This window comes from Anguilla rostrata, unplaced genomic scaffold (assembly GCF_018555375.3).
Source record: "Anguilla rostrata isolate EN2019 unplaced genomic scaffold, ASM1855537v3 scaf1025, whole genome shotgun sequence".
Classification (NCBI taxonomy): domain Eukaryota; kingdom Metazoa; phylum Chordata; class Actinopteri; order Anguilliformes; family Anguillidae; genus Anguilla; species Anguilla rostrata.
The window spans coordinates 44,301-63,715 of NW_026986373.1; the positions used below are offsets into that span (position 1 = coordinate 44,301).

At 40.3% G+C, this 19,415-nt stretch overlaps 1 protein-coding gene across 1 annotated transcript in view; it reads right to left on the reverse strand.

Annotated features, from left to right (window-relative positions):
• LOC135247016 (polymeric immunoglobulin receptor-like) overlaps positions 1–17,976 on the reverse strand; it is a 36,473-nt gene extending 18,497 nt beyond the window's left edge. The window contains exons 1-3 of the mRNA XM_064320316.1: positions 17,888–17,976; positions 14,500–14,577; positions 12,356–12,691 (exon numbers count right to left, since the gene is read on the reverse strand). Of these exons, the coding sequence (XP_064176386.1) occupies positions 12,356–12,691; positions 14,500–14,533 (370 nt within the window). The 5' untranslated portion in view covers positions 14,534–14,577; positions 17,888–17,976. The remainder of the gene's footprint in view (positions 1–12,355; positions 12,692–14,499; positions 14,578–17,887) is intronic.
• Positions 17,977–19,415: the final 1,439 nt, after the last annotated feature.

Consider the following 19,415-nt stretch of genomic DNA (forward strand, 5'->3'; position numbering starts at 1 on the left):
TATCTCTAATCGACATTCTTTCGTTATTGGCGGTACCATCAGTCTTCACTAAAACGCTACAAAACCATGTTTTACCGTCACACCAGTATTTCGCATTCTTATCATGATCTGTATATCTACAGGGGACAGTCACGCTGTCACCCACCAAGACCTTCACCTCCGCTGGACCCCAGACAACAGCAGAGTAGGCTCCTAAAAAAGCACAGAAGAAATGTTTTATGATAATGCTTAAGTGTAGTGTAGCCATTTTATCACTATAGTAAGGCTCCTCAGTACAATGGCACAGAAAAACATTTCAGATTAATGCTTCCCCATAGACACGATGCACATATGTCATAACATTAATTTACATGCTATGAATGTGTTATCTATGAATTATGCCCAACCCAGTAATTGCATAATTCAGCTTATATCCAGCACATTGCTTAATGCAGCTATTACAGAACATTTACAGCTTATATAAAGACATGTACAAGAGCTTACCATAAATATACCATAGACAGTCATATACATAACCCATATGAGGTTAACCACGTTTTCTTTAAGTTTCCACATTTCTGCTCAGCATTCATTGCGTGGATAAAACTCAGTGTTGATTAAAACCCTGGTACAGCGGAAACTAACACTATTCAGTCCACCACGCTCCTGTCCTATAATAATGGATTGCATCAGCCAATCAGAATGAGAGTAAAACAGAGATGTGTGTGTTTACCTGAGAGGAAGGAGAGGACCAAAGCCAGCCTCATTGCTGCTGGATCTGAAGGCGACGCTTCTGTTTTGGAGTGTGTATCTGAGAGGAACACAAACGGTCTGTGTCCTTCCTGTTCTTAGCTGGGTCTGTGCTGTCATGACCCGAGTGAAGGGAAGGAAATGCAACTGTGGCAAGGGCGTGAGTGCAGGTTTAAGCTCGAGCTTGAACAAGAGTCCTGGGAGTCTGGTGCTTTTATTCGCCATGTTAACTCTTTTAACTACAGCCATGACCTGCTCATATGCAACATTTAGCGGCTGTGTATGTATAATACAGCATACACCATTTTAACTATACTTCAGCATTTTTGTACTGTACATAATTTCCAAAATAGTGATGGGCAGACCCTAATTATAATTGTTCAATTTTCAGAGATATTTTCTCAAACAACAAAAGAAATTATCACACTGCTGGTTCTCTGAATGACTAATTTGAGCTGGTGTTTATGATGTGATAATATTTGTGGGCGCATGTACGTGTGACTCACAGTTGTACTCTTGAGTTTGGTTACGCTTGGTTACTCTTGAGCAGTTAGCTGTACTTGGGTGTAAATGTGGACTCATTAGGCATCATTTGGTTCTTCTGGACACTCCCCTATCAATTTTATTATGTTCAGTAATCTGCACATCATTCTGTTTCAATGTGTGATGGACCATTTCATGTTGTTTAAGTGAGCCATTAATTCTCTCATCAGATCACTGTCTCCTCTCTCTCTGTTCCCTCCCCCTTCTCTCTCTCTCTCTCTTCTCTCTCTCTTTCTGTCTCCCTCTCTTTCTCTCTCTCTCTGTTAAATAGACACAAACTCACAGCAGACTCACTCACATGATTTAACTAATGAACAGGCAATACAGAAAAGGTGCTAAAATAAGAAATAAACTTCACATTACTGTGAAAATGAATTCACAAGTTGTTTTGAGAGGCTCTCAATTTTGAACTGTCTGTCCCTTTTGGACTAGCCTACTGTTAGGAAAATCTAGAGGCCAGAGGGAGTAAAATTTTATTTATTTATTTGTTTAGCTGAGAAACTATGTTTTAAAGCCCATGGCACAATTTAAACTTATGAGGAATTTAGTTTGTAGGCTAACCCATTGTATAACCCAATGTTATAACTCAGCCTGTTCTAATCTCATTACCTCAGTCTGCAGTCTTTTTGCCATTTGCAGGCTAGCTAGCTAAGCAACATGGAGAGGTTTATTAGAACAGAGGCACCACAGCTTCAAAGCACCGGCACCAAACCAAGTATGATAGCCAGTTAACCTATTTGGGATTTACTTGGACATGATCGAGTGCACCTCAGTGTGATTTGCAAAAACAAGATGGAAACGAAAGGCATTTCGAAGACAGCAGATGGGGTTAGAGGAGTTTAGCAACATAAGGAGCGTGAGGTGGGGATTTCTGCGTGTATATGTGTGTGTGTGTGTGTGTGTGTGTGTGTGTATGTGTGTGTGTGCATGTGTGTGTGTGTGCACGTGTGTATATGTGTGTTATGTATGTGTAGTGTGTGTGCACTGTGTATATGTGTGTGTGTTTGTTCGTGTGTGTGCACTCTGTGTGTGTGTGTGTGTGTGTGTGTGTGCACATGTGTATATGTGTGTGTTTGGGTGTGTGTGTGTGCTTGTGTGTGTGTGTGTACACGCGTGTATATGTGTGTGTATGTATGTGTGTGTGTGTGTGTGCACTGTGTTATGTGTGTGCTGTTTTTCTATAGTGTGTGTGTATGTAGTGTGTGTGTGTTGTGAATGTGTGTGTGTGCACTTGTGTATTATGTGTGTGTGTGCGTGTGTATATGTGTGTTATGTGGTGTGTGGGGTTGTATGTGTGCCCCGTGTGTATGTGTGTGTGTGTGTGTGTGCACGTGTGTATTGTGTGTGTCGTTTATAGGTGTTGTGTTGTTGTGTGTGTGTGTAGTGTGAATGGTGTGTGATGTAGTGTGTTAATGTGTGTGTGCATGTGTATATGTGGTTGGTGTGTTTGTGTGTGTGTGTGCACGTGTGTGTTGTGTGTGTGTGTGCACGTGTGTATATAGTGTGTGTGTATGTGTGTGTGGATGTGTGTGTGTACACGGTTAGGTGTGTATGTATGTGTGTGCATGTTTCTATAGGTGTGTGGTATGTGTTTAGTGTGTGTGCTGTTTAGGTGTGTGATGATGTGTGTTTGTGCGTGTGTGTATGTGTGTGTGTGCTGTCATGTGTGGTATATGTGTATATGCACGTGTGTATATGTGTGTGTGCTTGTGTGCATGTGTGTGTGTGTGTGTGTGCACATCTGTATATGTGTGTGTGTGTGTGTGTGGACATGTGTATATGTGTGTGTTTGTGTGTGTGTGCACGTCTGTGTGTGTGTGTGTGTGTGTGTGTGTATGTGCACATGTGTATATGTGTGTGTTTGGGTGTATGTGCGTGTGTGTGTCTGTGTACACGTGTGTATATGTGTGTGTATGTATGTGTGTGACGTTTATAGGTGTTGTATGTATGTTGTGTGAATATGTGTGTGCACGTGTGTGTGTGTGCGTGTGTGCATGTGTGTGTGTGTGTGCTTGTGTGTATATGTGTGTGTGTGTGTGTGTGTGTGGACATGTGTATATGTGTGTGTTTGTGTGTGTGTGTGTGTATGTGCACGTGTGTATATATGTGTGTGTGTATGTGTGTGTGTGTGCACGTGTGTATATGTGTGTGTATGTATGTATATGTGTGTGTGTGTTTGCACGTTTGTATAGGTGTGTGTATGTGTGTATGTATGTGTGTGTGTGCACGTTTGTATGTGTGTGTGTGTGCACATGTGTATATGTGTGTGTATGTTTGTGTGTGTGTGTGTGCGTGCACATGTGTATATGTGTGTGTATGTGTGTGTGTTTGTGTATGTGTGTGTGTGTGCGTGCACGTGTGTATATGTGTGTGTGTGTGCACGTGTGTATATGTGTGAGTATGTTTGTGTGTGTGTGCACGTGTGTGTATGTGTGTGTGTGTGTGCACGTGTGAGACCCTGCAAGACTACATGCCTAACATTTCCCTTTAAGTTTGAATGCATCTTTGGTGGCGTGCCTTGTATGAATGGTCTGCCCTTCCCTTCTCTCCTACACCTTACTTGGCATCACCATGGGCAACATCTCAGCATGTGGGTGGGTATTTAAGATGGTCACAGGAAAAAGTTGTGTTGGGTTGCGGTTGGTTTCGAAGCCTGTGGAGACGGAGTTTTTCTCTTTTTATTTTGATGGTGGTTCCTTTGTTGTTGTGTTTTTAGCTGGTTTCCTTTCATCCTGTGGTGCTTAAACTAGAAGTGGGTAACACTTTGACAAGATCTGTCTTGTCTGTCTCTCTCTCTTTTCTGGCATTACCAAATCAATTGTTCAAGGTTTTCTATTATGGCTTCTGTTCTGTCATTTAGAAGTAGTGCGCCTGCATTCAATAAAGAATGTATGATTTCAATTCATTAATCTAAGTGACTGCTTTGTATTGAATTCAATTATTTAATCTTAAAACCTGATAGAGAGCTTGTTTCAACTTGTTGGTAGATTCCACCAGTTTACTGTAGACTGATCTACCAATGAATTCAGCGATTTACTTAATAATTCCCATTTTGAACAATAATTATTAAATCATATGAAATATATTTTGTATGTAGGTTAAGTGAGGGAGCATGCAATAACACTTGTTCAGTATTGTTCAGTTTTCAGAGTGCTGAACATTTTAACAAGGGCATTGACTTTTGGAAACACTGGATACAGAAAATAAACATATTTTTAATGAATCCTTGCTTGTCCCACATTGTGTATATTTGTGAGTTTATGTGCGTGTATGTGTGTATGTGTGTGTGTGTGTGTGTGTGTGTGTTTTGTGTGTTTGTATGTGTGTATATGTGTGTGTTTGTGCATGTGTGTGTACGTGTTTGTATGTATGTATGTATGTATGTGTGTGTGTGTGTGTGTGTGTACGTGTTTATATGTGTGTGTTTGTATGTGTGCGTGCGTGTGTGGGTGTTTGTGTGAGTTTGTGTGTGTCTGTGTTTTGTGTGGGCAATTATTTCAACCTGCATTACCATCGATATCCCCATGGGGGCATTGTAGGCTTTGGACTGTCCTAATCGCTTGGCATGATTATACTTTTGGTGAGCAATTCTGACCCTCATAAAAGCAATTGGTGGAAGTGTTTCTACTTTAGAGAGCGCAGATAGTGAACAAAACATGGAAAGATAGTCGTGTTCCAACAGTAAAGGGCTCTGGTAATTCTGTGTTAGCATACTGGTGTACTCTGAGTACTGTCATGGCACTGAATGGTCAGCATCACTCCATGTTAAATATTTATTTTCTTCAGAGGGCAATGTCTTTCAAGTTGACACTACCCCTTTTCACAAAACGTTACCCCAGTGGTTTGAGGAGAAGAACGCTGATATTACCCATATGGCCTTTTCAGTCACATGATCTGAACCCTGTTTACAGTACATATTCTGCAAGGGCACCTGATACAGCTTTCTCCAGTTCCACCAACTAAGTGTGAGTTGATTGACTCTCCTGTGGAAAAGTGATGCCATTCTGCCGAATTCCAGACTCTGATAGACTCTATGCCACAGTGCATACAGACTGTACTGACCACATGCCATGACACAGCACCAGCACACTATTAAATGACTTTATATTGCTGTTGTATTTGTGCTATGTTTTGTTTATTATCAATAATTATGCACTATTCATAATTAAAAGTAGATTTAATCATAGGCATTTAAATGGCTTGTTCATTGAACTTGCAGTTCTACATAGTGACAACATTTTCCTTGAGCTATAAAATAACTTAATATTGGACTGAGATTCTAATATGCCTTCCAGTGCATTGAGGCAGTTTTCATGAGCATAACAAGAAAAAATGCTTATGATAAGACTCAAATAAAATAAAATAAACAATTTAAATAATCAAGGCTTTCAAAGCAGACACAAATGACTTAGAGTTTGCTCCAGGCAAACAGGTTAAAAGCAGTAGAAACAGACCGAGAATTCGGTCTGCTGAATTAGAAACTTTAATTTCAGTACAAACAATAAGAATTATTAAACAACATGTAGGTACATATTTGTAAGAATTGATGATTTAACTTTCTCACCACTGGTGAAAATGTCAATGATAGTCAGATGAATAATTTGCAACATTATTGCAAAATTATTATTCACAGATTTGAAACAATTATTTTTGCTCTTTGGTCTTTGTGTTTCATCCAAAAACACATATTTGGTCACATGTATAATTTAGAAATACTTAATATTGCCATGAATCAGACACGTGGTAGTATGTGAGAAAAAAGTTCATTCACATATTATGATGCATTGTTTTTGTGACCAACCAGAGAGCCTGATGGTTGTGACAGGCAATGTCTACTGTTAAATCACAGTGATATATAATTGTGCAAAACATACGTATGTGGTAATGTGTCACTGTACCTTTCAAAGTGACACACAACAAAATCTTGACTCTAAGTTCTATGTTCTGAAACATTGGTAACCAACCCTGTTTCTGGAGATCAAACAGGTTTTCATTCCAATCCTAATTTGGCACACTTGACTCTACTAATAAGCAGCTGAACAAGACCTCTAGCTGTTGAATGAGGTGTGCTTTACTAGGGTGGTAGTGAAGACCTACAGGCCGGTAGAGTTGGTTACCACTGTTCTGAAATAGCCTTGAGCATGAGTCTAAGTATTCCCATTTCACAACTCTCTGTTACGGGTATGCTATTCTGACTTTTGGTTTCAGGCTATCGGCTAACTATCCAAAGTTCAGTGTTCAAAGCTGCCCTGTGCCCAATACCCTAAAAATACTAGTTTTCAGTTAGATTTGAGGAGGCAGATAGGGCATTACTGGTCAGTTTGTGGTACGTTCCCTCTTACCCATTCCCCACTCACTTCCCTCATCATTCATCCTGTTACAGTCTGACTCAGATTGTAACACCTCCGAAGACCTGGTTAACAGAGCGTGGGTAGCCCATGTCTGATTGTCGATGGTCTGGGCTTTTACATCCAGCCTGTAGATGGCAGTGCATGACAGCGATTGCGAACAGGTTGCAGGGATAAGACCGGACCTGGGTCAAATACATATTTCAAGTATTTTAATTAGTAATTTTTTTAAAAATTATTTGAAAAACACCATTTACAAATACTGAGTATTTAAATAACAAATTGTATTTGAAAATCATTTAAGAAGCATTTGCATGCATTTGCAATTACTTTCAAATATTACATTTCAAATATTACTTTCTTTAAAAAAAGTAGGCCAGTGATGCAGCATGTGCAATTGCACCAAGCTGTTGAAAGATCTAAAAAGTACTGAATATGTGAAAACCTATCAGCTCTGACAGCTGACAGCTGTCTAATTAGAGGACAGTATTTTGATGAGAACGCGTCAGGTGACTGCAGACCAATCCCAGTCCAGTTGTGCCATTTTCCATTGTTAATTAGTAGTGAATATGTACGGCTCAACCACTCCTATGCACACCACTTTTAGGTTTGGTTTCCGTCTCTGCAACCACCATCCATTCCATTGACTGCATGTCTGGTTGGGGTATATAAAGCCAGCTGGCTGGATTGGCAAATTGACAACAGGTGGCTGGGTCAGTATTTTTGAAATCATCATATCTGAACATTTTACACGTTATAATCTCAAATCCTTAAGCTAAATATGTCAGAGAATATATTATTCTGTATTGGCTACTGACTATACTATTCTGAGATAAATAAATCCTGGTTTTAATGACAATGATAAGAATAATTTTAATATTATTATATTTGATTTTTATTTTATCAAATGATTTGGTATGTATTTTACATATTTTTAAATTGTATTGTGTGTTTTAATGTGTTTTAAAAGCCTCCAAATACTATTTGAAAAAGTATTTGGTTTCACAGGAAAGTATTTATTCAAAGAAATGTATTTTTAAATTCTATTTCTGAAAGTATTTGGTTTTCCATTAAAATAATTTAACTAAGTCAAATACAAAGTATTTCATATGTAAATGTATTTTAAAATACTTCAAATATGTATTTACATACATGTGCAAATATTAATACAAATACGTATTTGTATTTGACCCAGGTCTGGGTAGGACACGTACAGGTCATACACTATCAATGGCTGCTGTGTGCATGATCATATAACCAGAGCTAACACATCACTGCCTCTGGCAGACATCTCCTCTTGCACTCATGAAACCAGTGTGTGTATTTTTTTTATAGATTTAGAAGGACAAAACTGTAAACATGACGCATATCCTTGTGAGAGACAGGGTTTATTTCTGCAGATAAAGTCTGGCACTTACACACAGCAAAGAGCACAAATATGAACTGAAGAGCAGGGGCGCTGCCCTCTTCTTATAACTGAAAGTAAAAGTACATGATTGGTTTTGCTCAAACATGCGTAATTCTAAATCTGACTGGTGATCGGTTAATACATAAGTATATAGCGAAATATAACAGTAAATGATTGGCTATGTCTAACATATCATGAACACTGAATTAGCGCAGATCATCTAAAATGAACCACATTCTCTAGGTCTAGAAAAAATACTCTAAATGAGGAGCCAGCATTTAGTCATCATGTAAAATAAGTTTTGAGAGTCCAAAGGAACATGGCGTCAGATGCGGTCCCTCCCTGGTATGGCAAGGGGGAGGATAAAGGGCCCAGCTCACCCATCTGGAGTCCTGGGAATGTATAAGAGAGAGAAACACACACACACACACACACACGCACACACACACACACACACGCACACGTACACACGCGCACACACATGCACACACACACACATGCGCACACACACGCACACGTACACACACACACACACACGTACACACACACACACATACACACACACACACGTACACACACACACACACGAACACACGCGCACACACACATGCACACACACACACATACACACATGCACACACATACACACACAGACACATGTACACACACACGCATGCACATGTACATACACACACGTACACACACACACGCACATGAATACACACACACGTACACACACACACACACACGTACATGAATACACACACACATACACACACACACACACACACACGCACATGAATACACACACACACACACATAGACACATACACACAAACACACATGCACACACACAGACACATGAACATTTACACAAACACACGTACACACATATGCACATGTACACACACACACACACACATGCGTACACACACACATGCATACATGCACACATGCACACACACGCAGATGCAGACAAGACACACACATACATGGTAACAAGGAAATTATGGTAACACTATTTGCATTCGTAAAGCCTTTATAAACCTTCATATGATTGCTGTGAGCATATTAACTGGGTTTTAATAGTTTGAGGCTTTATAGGAAGTGGCCCACATGACAGTTGCTGTGTTGCTGTTTTTATTTTCAGAAAGAGAAATTATCTGTGGTAAACCACTGCTTCTTTGAAAAGTCTGTTGCTCAAGATGTTTGTCTCTCATCAGTTAAATAAATAAATGATACATGTGCAGTAGTTTTATAGCATTTAGATTTGTCTACTTATTGAAAAAAGGAGACTTCATGGGACGTGACTTCACTTTATCCTTTTCTTTATGTCACTCCAAACCATCATTTTAACATGCAAGCGGTTCACACTAGTATGGTGTCGAAGGAAACAACATTTACACATTGAGTGACTTGGTATTCCCAATACATCATCCGTCCAAGAAGCAGTCTGAAGAAGGGACTCCTCCAAACAGTAGAGACAGGTCTCCTGCAAACGAGCCATAACTTCATGCTTCTTTAGTCTAAACTCCCCTGCAATGAAGCCATGGAGAATAATTCTACCACCAAAAAGAGGAAGTAGTCATGAGTTTTCATGCTTAAAAAATAGACAACTGCTCTCAGACAATTATCGACTTACGTTTGACCTTGGATGCAAAAACAGGCCAGCGATGGATTGGTGTCCTGTCCAGGGTGCATTCCTGCCCCGGGCCCAGTGCATTCTGGGATAGGCTTCGGCCCTCCTGTGACCCTGACCAGGAATAAGCAGGTTAGATAATGGATGGGTGAAAGGATAGATGGATGATGGATGGATGGATGCAAACAGTAGCCACACATAAGAACTCCGGCGGAAATGGCGAGAGTGGGCAGCGGGAATGAAGCCCCCCCTATCAGGGAGGAAATACCAGGCAACCAATGAGAGTGAGGCACTTTTCCTCAGGAGAGACAGACTCTCTGACAGAGACACGCTCTGTCATGTCAGCATGTTCATGTGCAGCAGTCATAAATGGAGAGAGCTTTGTTTGGGGTCATCCTTCTGTGCTGCTGGTTACGTTGATGTTTAAATTTGGGGCGACATAGCTCAGGAAGTAAGACCGATTGTCTGGCAGTCGGAGGGTTGCCGGTTCAAACCCCGCCCTGGGCATGTTGAAGTGTCCTTGAGCAAGACACCTAACCCCTAACCCCTAACTGCTCTGGCGAATGAGAGGCATCAATTGTAAAGCGCTTTGGATAAAAGCGCTATATAAATGCAGTCCATTTACCATTTACCAAATTTATCACAGATTTGAAGAAAACATTTGTTAAATTATTTTGAGAATTCGTTGCTGACGTTGATGTATAATCTGATGTTATTTTTATTGTGTCACCCTGGTCATGACAGTATCATTTTCCTGTAGTAACCTTTTAAAATAATCTGCATTGTTCAACGCTCAACTTATTTTTGCATTTTTTGTTTTGTGATTATGGTTTACTTACGGAGGATTCTTTGCTATTGTTGTTCCTTCTTGTTTTTCTGTTGACCTCAAATTCCCCTTTTCTGATTTTCCTACCGTGGATGCAGGAATTGATTCTACTCCAGTCTTGGATGTGGTTGACATTTCAGAATGGTCTATATATATTCTTTAAACAAAATGATATGCATGAAAAAGTTTCAATGATGGAATTTAAAAAATAAAATTACTTTTAGATTTGTATCTCTGCAGTGCAGAAATATCCTAAAAAATTGGAAATTAGATATGTTTCAAAGAATTTCATTTGACTTAAAGCATCCTTCCAGGTACCCATGATGCAGTGTGAGCACCCTTACCTGCTTCAACATTCAGGTTCACCGGAACCCGTTTGCCACTGTGGGAGGAATGTCCCTTCACTCCACAATAGTACACGCCAGTGTCCTGTGCTGTGAGGTTGCTGATGGTGATCAGGAACCGTCTGTTGGAAGGGTCATCTCTGATCTGGGTTCTGTTTTCTCTCTCTTTATTTTGAGTGTTCACCACAGGGCTGCATCCATCCACCCCATCTGCTTTACACCAGTATTTAACACTATCGGTGTAATCTGCAGAATACTGACAGCGGATTGTTTTACTTCTGGATGCTTGCCCAGTTACATTCGCCGATCCCCAGAGATATGGTATGGTCGCACCTAGAGGAATTTAAAAAATGTGTGAAAATAAAAACACTTGATTACCATAGTGTGAATAAATGAGCTCTGTTTCCTATAGTCTGAAATGCTTCTTTAAAACGGCTGTCTTTTCCCTCATGTTGTGAACCAGTCCCACACAGTAAAATGCCCAGTGTTAATTATACTCTAATAGAGCACATAATGAGTCCAACAGGGACCGTATGCACTCTGACAGAGTTGATTTAACACAGTTTACTGTGCTGTGCCCATCACCTGAAACATATTCCTCAGTAATGGAGTTGCTATCTGATTCAAACACACAGATAACAAACAATATAAAACAGCATATTTTCTCACCTATCTCTATTTGCTAATGCTATTTTGGTTTGGATTTCTTGACAATATGAACAAAAGGCTCAAATTCATTACACTGATAAGAAATGATACAGGAATTAACACTGTTTTGTTTACTCCATACCTTCATTCACTTGAACATACACCGGGACACTTTCATCAAAGCCAAATTCTGATATCCCACACATATAAGACCCCTGATCATCCTTGGTGAGGTCCGTCATTGTGATGTAAAATGCTCCCTCTGCTTTATCATCTCTGATAGAGATCCGGCTCTGAGTATCTGAGTCCCCGGTCTTCACCAGGGTGGAACACGGAAGTAGAAGGTTTTCTTTGCACCAGTATTTGACATGGTCAGCGTATGATTTGTGATATTTACACTGGACTGTTATGTTTCCTTTGGTTTGGCTCATCACCCACTCTGGAGCCTGGACTGAGAATGAAATATGAAAAAATGCATACAGAATTAGACATATAAGGGTCTGATTACAGTATTTCATCATAGTATATAAAGCTTAATGCTTTTGCCAAAAAAGAAAAAGAAAATTACTTTCCTTCTGAAAGAGAACCTCACCAGTTTTTAATAACTTCATTAAAATGGTGCATGTTTTTTTATTTTTACAACATATTTATATACCATATTTTTGTAGAAAGAAAATTTATATTTGATTAATTATTATATTATTCATATGCAACATATACATTGTGCACCATGCACTTATAGTATACTGTAGCTTCAAATTAAAGTTTTCTGTAATTACCAAAAACTTTATGTTACGTGCCTTAATATTCTCAACTCAAAAGTCATTTCCTGTCACAATTAGCACTATAACAGGGATTAATGAAAAATACCTTTTTTGACACTGATGTACACTGATGGACTCCTTATATCATAGTTGAACCATTCCGGTATTGATATTACACACTGATACCATCCATCGTCCTTCTCGCGCAGATCCTCCATAGTTACAGAGAACACTCTCTCTGTTATATTATCTCTAATCGACATTCTTTTGTCATTGGTGGTGCCATCAGTCTTCACTAAAATGCTACAACGCCCAAATATATTTTCTTTGCACCAGTATTTCTGATTCTCATCATAATCTGTATATCTACAGGGGACAGTCATGCTGTCACCCACCAAGACCCTCACCTCCCCTGGACCCCAGACAACAGCAGAGTAGGCTCCTAAAAAAGCACAGAAGAAATGTTTTATGATAATGCTTAAGTGTAGCGTAGCCATTTGATCACTATAGTAAAGCCGGGCACCCACCGCACGCGTATCGACCGCGAGCGCACTACGCGCGTAACTGAAGCGTAGTTGAAGTACTGTTATTACAACGGCAGCGGGCGACGTCGTCTCCACCAGATGCGAATGCATCGCGTACCGGCTGCGAAGCTCGCGCGACACAAGCGAACTGAAGCGTAGTTTTTCGCTTCTGTTCTATTTTTTCGGCTTGTCGCGCGTCACGATAGCCAGTTTATACACATAAATATGCTCTAAAATGCTAGGTATACATGCTCTGATTCATATTGCATCCTTATATTACTGGATGTGTGTCCCTAGTTACCTCCCAGATATTTTATAAGCAGCTAAAAAAATAAATAAATAACTGGAACCTGGGGAAAAGGCAAACTTAGTTTTGCTGTCTTATTTTGCGGAGGGGGTGGGGTAAATTTGAAAATACACCACAGAAAGACGTAGACTATTGAATGACGTAGAAGTGAATGCACCGAGCAGCGGTTTGTTAGCTTGAGTGTTGGAAAGTAGTTTTTAACCAACCATTGCTCAGCCTATTTGACTTCTCCGATGTCTTCATTCGCCGTGCTTTCAAAAAGGGCTTGTTAATAAAAATCAGATAATCCACAGATCTTTAAAAAAATCAGATTATTTAGTGGTCTTGCCGATGAAAATGCACCTATTTTATAAATGAAGTTGTAAGCAAGCCTTTATTGCACTTGTACTTCAAAGCTTCCGGTGTTCATGGCGTTGTGGTGTTCATATCCCTTCAAGATTAAACTGTTACTGTCTTTTTCATGATTAGCTGATTTTACTAAATCTGATCCTATAAATGTTTTGACGTGAATGACAAGACAACACGGGAATTCCCAATGGTTGATTACGGATTATTTATTATTATTATGATCATTACATATTCTTCATGAAATTGGCACGCTTGTTAACCAAGCAAATAAATTAATACAGTTTGAGATTGATTGTTATGCAGGCTACGTTGCGATTTAAGTTTATAGTAATTCTTGAAAGCGTTTACTTTCTCACGTATTTACGAGTTAACGAAATATTACCAAATTAACAAACTGAAAAAGGTCTCTCACCAAAGTATTCACTTGACCCATAATCAACAGTCCTGAACAAACGTGAAATACACGATGTAATCCCACTGCAGACTGCGAGAGCTACTAGGAATATATAGCTTTTACGCAAGCCTTTGCGCGACACAAATGGAACCAGTGGAGACACGCTACGCGTCGCGCCGTGCTGCTTATACGCGACGCTTACGCGACGCGTGCAGTGGGTGCCCGGCGTAAGGCTCCTAAATACAATGGCACAGAAAAACATTTCACATTAGACACTATGCACATATGTTGTAACAGCATTAATTTACATGTTATGACTGTGTTCTCCATGAATTATGCCCAACCCAGTAATAGCATATTTCAGCTTATATCCAGCACATTGCTTAACACAGCTATTACAGAACATTTACTGTTTATATAAACTCATGAATAAGAGCTTACCATGTACATAGTTATACCATAGACAATCGTAAACAAAAACTATATGATGTTAACCACGTTTTCTTTAAGTTTCCACATTTCTGCTCAGCATTCATTGCATGGATAAAACTCAGTGGTTGATTAAAACCCTGGTACAGCGGAAACTAACACTAATCAGTCCACCACGCTCCTATCCTATAATAATGGATTGCATCAGCCAATCAGAATGAGAGTAAAACAGAGATGTCTGTGTTTACCTGAGAGGAAGGAGAGGACCAAAGCTAGCCTCATTGCTGCTGGATCTGAAGGTGACGCTTCTGTTTTGGAGTGTGTATCTGAGAGGAACAGAAATGGTCTGTGTCCTTCCTGTTCTAAGCTGGGTCTGTGCTGTCATGACCCGAGTGAAGGGAAGGAAATGCAACTGTGGCAAGGGTGTGAGTGCAGGTTTAACCTCGAGCTTGAACAAGAGTCCTAGGAGTCTGGTGCTTTTATTCACCACGTTAACTCTTTTAACTACAGCCTTGACTGTTGTAGTCTGTATTAGTATCTGTTTGCTGTTAGTGTTTATTTTAAGTTTTTGTAAGTTTATTATTTTTCACATCCTCCGTCCCAGTATTTTCATTCTCCCGGTCACTTGCCTTCCCAGTGCCGTCTCTGTGTCTGTGTTCCCTGAGCTGCTTCACTCCCCTGTATTTGCGTGATTTCACTATTCGGGTGGTTCTGGGTTTTCGTGGTTTCCCCCTTCTTTCCAGTCTCGTTTTACTTACTTCCTGGTTACATCTAGTTTTACTAATTTCTACAATCTAACTTATAGATTGTAAAGTATTAACCTCATTAATATACTAACATGTTGATATTACTAATGGATTAACAAACACTAGTTTTGGGTTTTTGATTGTTTAGATTACTATACTAATACATTAACCATTCTCCCCTTTTCCATGCTGCGCTGTAGCTCCGCCCCTTTTCTTTCTAGTCTGCCGTAACGCTGAGTTCTGCAATTGCCTGCACCTGTCTCTTGCTCTAACTGCACCTCTCTCTCCCTGCACGTGTTTTACCTGCTAAACCCAGGCCGTCTGTTATCATTGTTGTCTATGTGATTCCAGTCCGCGTTTTGTCAGTCCCCTGTCATTTAGTTAGTTATCCTAATGTTCTTCACCTGGATGTTGTTTGTTACTCCGCCCTCACTCACGTAACCCCTCCTTGATTGTTACCTTCCCCAGTGTATAAATGTCAGTCTTTTCCACCAGCTCCCTATCAGAACGATGATCGTATTCACTGTGCCGATGTTTTGTAAGCCTTTGTTTATCGAGATTCCTGAGACGCCTTTTCCGTACGACTATGAGTTTGCCTGCCCCTTTTGTTTGATTGCTTTCTGGTTTGACCTTCACTTTGTTTTGACTTCTTTTGCCTGTTCCTTTGTACCTTTGCCTGTCTGATCTCCTGGTTTTTGATTTTTTGCCTGTTTACCACTATTCTTTTGGAAACTTGATTTTGTACCATTCTCCCTCTGATGACCTGGCTTTGAACTTTGGACTGAATAAAGACAACGATTTTTGGATTTCCCTGGTCTGCGTTAGGGTCCTTGCACAGAACATAACACTTGACCTGCTCATATGCAACAACTGTGTATGTATAATATAGCATACACCATTTTAACTATTTCAGAGATATTCTCAAACAAAGATATTATCACACTGCCAGTATTCTAAATGACTCATTTAAGCTGGTGTTTATGATGTAACATTTGTGGGTGCAGGTGTGTGTGATTCACAGTTGTACTCCAGTTTGGTTACGCTTGGTTACTCTTGAGCAGTAATCTGTACTTGGGTGTAAATGTGGACTCATTAGGCACATTCTGTTTCAATGTGTGATGGACCATTTTATGTAGTTTGAGCCATTAATTCTCTCATCAGATTCTCTCTCTCTCTCTCTCTCTCTGTTAAATGTGTTTTCACACATCAAATATTCAAGGGTATGCTTGCAGAATTCTATCACAGTACTCTATGTAAAACTGTTGTAACCGAGAAATGAAAAAAGAAAAATACTTCATGAAAAAATGTAAATTATCCATTTTTTTTCCCTTTCTAACAGAAGTTCAGTAGTTTATCATGTTGCATGTTTTTAAAGTGAAACGTTAATTTAACAAGGGCAGAGGATTTCAAAGTGTGAGAAAAGGTGCTAAAACAGAAGAAATAAGCTGACACATTACTGTGAAAATGAAATCACAAGTTGTTTTGAGAGGCTCTCAATTTTGAACTGTCTGTCCCTTTTGGACTAGCCTACTGTTAGGAAAATTTAGAGGCCAGAGGGAGTAAAAATTTTATTTAGTTTTTGTTTAGCTGAGAAACTATGTTTTAAAGCCCATGGCACAATTAAAATTGATTAGGTATTTATCTAGTAGGCTAACCCATTGTAATGTTATAACTTGGCTTGTTCTAATGTTACTATGTCAGTCTGCAGTCTCCAAGGAACCATCTGCAGGCTAGCTAGCTAAGCAACATGGAGAGGTTTTTTTAGAGCAGAGGCACCACAGCTTCAAAGCACCGGCACCAAAGCAAGTATGATGGCCAGTTAACCTATTTGGGATTTACTTGGACAGGACCGAGTGCCCCTCAGTGTGATTTGCAAAGATGTGCTGGCAAATTACAGCATGTGACCAGCAAAACTTCACCGACATTTAGAAACTAGGCATGGCTAGCTAGCAGCTAAACCCCTGGAGTTCATTAAATGGAAACGAGAGGCATTTTGAAGACAGCAGATGTTTAGCAATGTAAAGAGCATGAGGTGGGGATTTCTGTGTGTATATGTGTGTGTTCATCTGTATATGTTTGTGTGTGTGTGCGTGTGTGCTTGTGTGTGTGTGTGTGTGTGAGCATCCGTGTGTGTGTTTTGTGTGTGCGTGTGCTTCCGTGTGTGTGTGTTGACACAAAACGTTACCCCAGTGGTTTGAGGAGAAGAACACTGATATTACCCATATGGCCTTTTCAGTCACATGATCTGAACCCTGTTTAATATTTACAGTACATATTTTGCAATGGCACCTGATACAGCTTTCTCCAGTTCCACCAACTAACTGTGAGTTTCTTGACTTTCCTGTGGAAAAGTGATGTCATTCTGCAGAATTCCAGACTCTGATAGACTCTATGCCACAGTGCATACAGACTGTACTGACCACATGCAATGGCACAGCACCAGCACACTATTAAATGACTTTATATTGCTGTTGTAGTGGTGCTATGGTTTGTTTATTATCAATAATCATTAATAATTAATAATAATTATGCATTTCCTGTTTTTCATTTTTATTCATAATTAAAGGTAGTGTTACATCCCCAGCCTCTGCTTGCCTGGGTAGTGCAGGTGGAGGTAATACCTAATTGCTTGATTGCCTCCACCTGCCTGCGGCCCAATATAAGCCCTGCAGTATGAGGCTGGGGAGATCTTCTTTGGGGTTTCGTTTGTGTGTGGTCATCGAAGACGATGATTCAAACCTCAGGAACTGCAGGTGCAACGTGTCATTCTCAAACTGTCTCATCAGGCTTTTCAGCTGATACGACACATTTAAGTCCCACAGGGGTAACAAAATGCTGAACGCCAGTTAATTATTCTGAAGAGATCTGCAAAGGGGGGAGTCGTCCTCACCAATGGCGGTGGGAGGGGACAGAACACTTCAGAACGTCATACTTGATGTAGCCAACCCGGTCCACCTGCCTTCGGGAGTTCACCCTCCAATAGAAACGTTCGCGGCAGAAGTAGGTGTGTCCTGCAGAGACACACAGCAGACCATTAAATGGTTAATCGTACACTACTTACCCATACTCTCCCTCTATAATCTATGACCTTTTCTGTGTACACATTATGTGCACCATATCTGCCAGGTGTCAAAGTCAGAATTTTAAACATAAAATGTTACTATCTGAGCCATATGCAATAGAAGATTTTTGTTTCTGAATATTGGTGAAAACAGATGTTTATGATTATCATCAGTAATCTGCAGGAATTTTACCACAGCGTAGGTGATGGTGAATAGTTTTCTGCTCCTATAATTCAATTGTGGACTTGAATACTCACCTTTGTACAGGAAGACATCGTGAGCATCGATGGGTACATCTCCAAAGTCCTGGTCTACATCGCGTGGGTAGCCCTCGTCGATGGTCTGGGTTTTTATGTCCAGCCTGCAGATGGCAGTGCGTGACAACAATTGAGAACAGGTTGCAGAGATAAGACACATACAGGTCCTGCAGTATTACACAAAAGCTCTGTCTGTTCCAGCTATCGTCATTATTTTGGTTAGTTAATTACATTTTTTAAATTTTTTTTGGTTGATTGATTTAGTTTGTCTAAAATGGGACTTTCATTCAATCCATCCAACTGTATGCAGTCCCAGACCACCCAGCACACCGGGAGCTGATAACGGTTCCTCTGTGTGTAATCGTACACTATCAAAGGATTTTACACAAGCTTTCCCTGTGGAGACCCTGTGTAAAGACACCATTCTTCCGTTCCAAAGTCCGCGGTTTTGCTTGCCACTGCTCACTGTGAAACCCAAATGGTGGCTTGGAAAGGGAAATTTGGGTAACTGTTTTAATAAGGCTAAAAGGCCCATACATTCAATGGGTCCCACCCCCCCAAAGATTTTGAGAAGCAGCATCAGACGTTCATGTAAACCCTTTGCAGTGCCCAAGAAACCCCCACTAGCTGTTCAGTAGTAAACCTTAGCAGTGAGAGAAAGCGACTCAGACTGTGCAGTGTAAACCTTAGCCCCGTGCCCAAAAAACCCGCCTCGCTGTGTCAATAAAACCTTAGCAGCACGCCCAAGAAAGTGCACTCAACTGTGTCAGTAGTAAACTTTGCACGTGCCAGAAATGCTGCACTCAGACTGTGTCAGTAGATACACAGTGTCCAGAAAGCTGCACTCAACGTGTCAGTAGTAATATTTAGCAGTGTCCAGATAATGCTGCACTCAGACTGTGTCAGTAGCAGACCTGTGTCAAATACATATTTTTTTTGATTCAAATACTTTTCTGTGCTCTATTTATCATGCCTGGGGTAATGAGTTGCCATAGCCCCAGCCAGCTCCCAGAGAACGCAGCACCAGGCGGGTCAGTAGAAACTTCAGCACAGGGCCCGAGAAAGCTGCACCGAGTGTAGTAAACCTTAGCAGCACAGT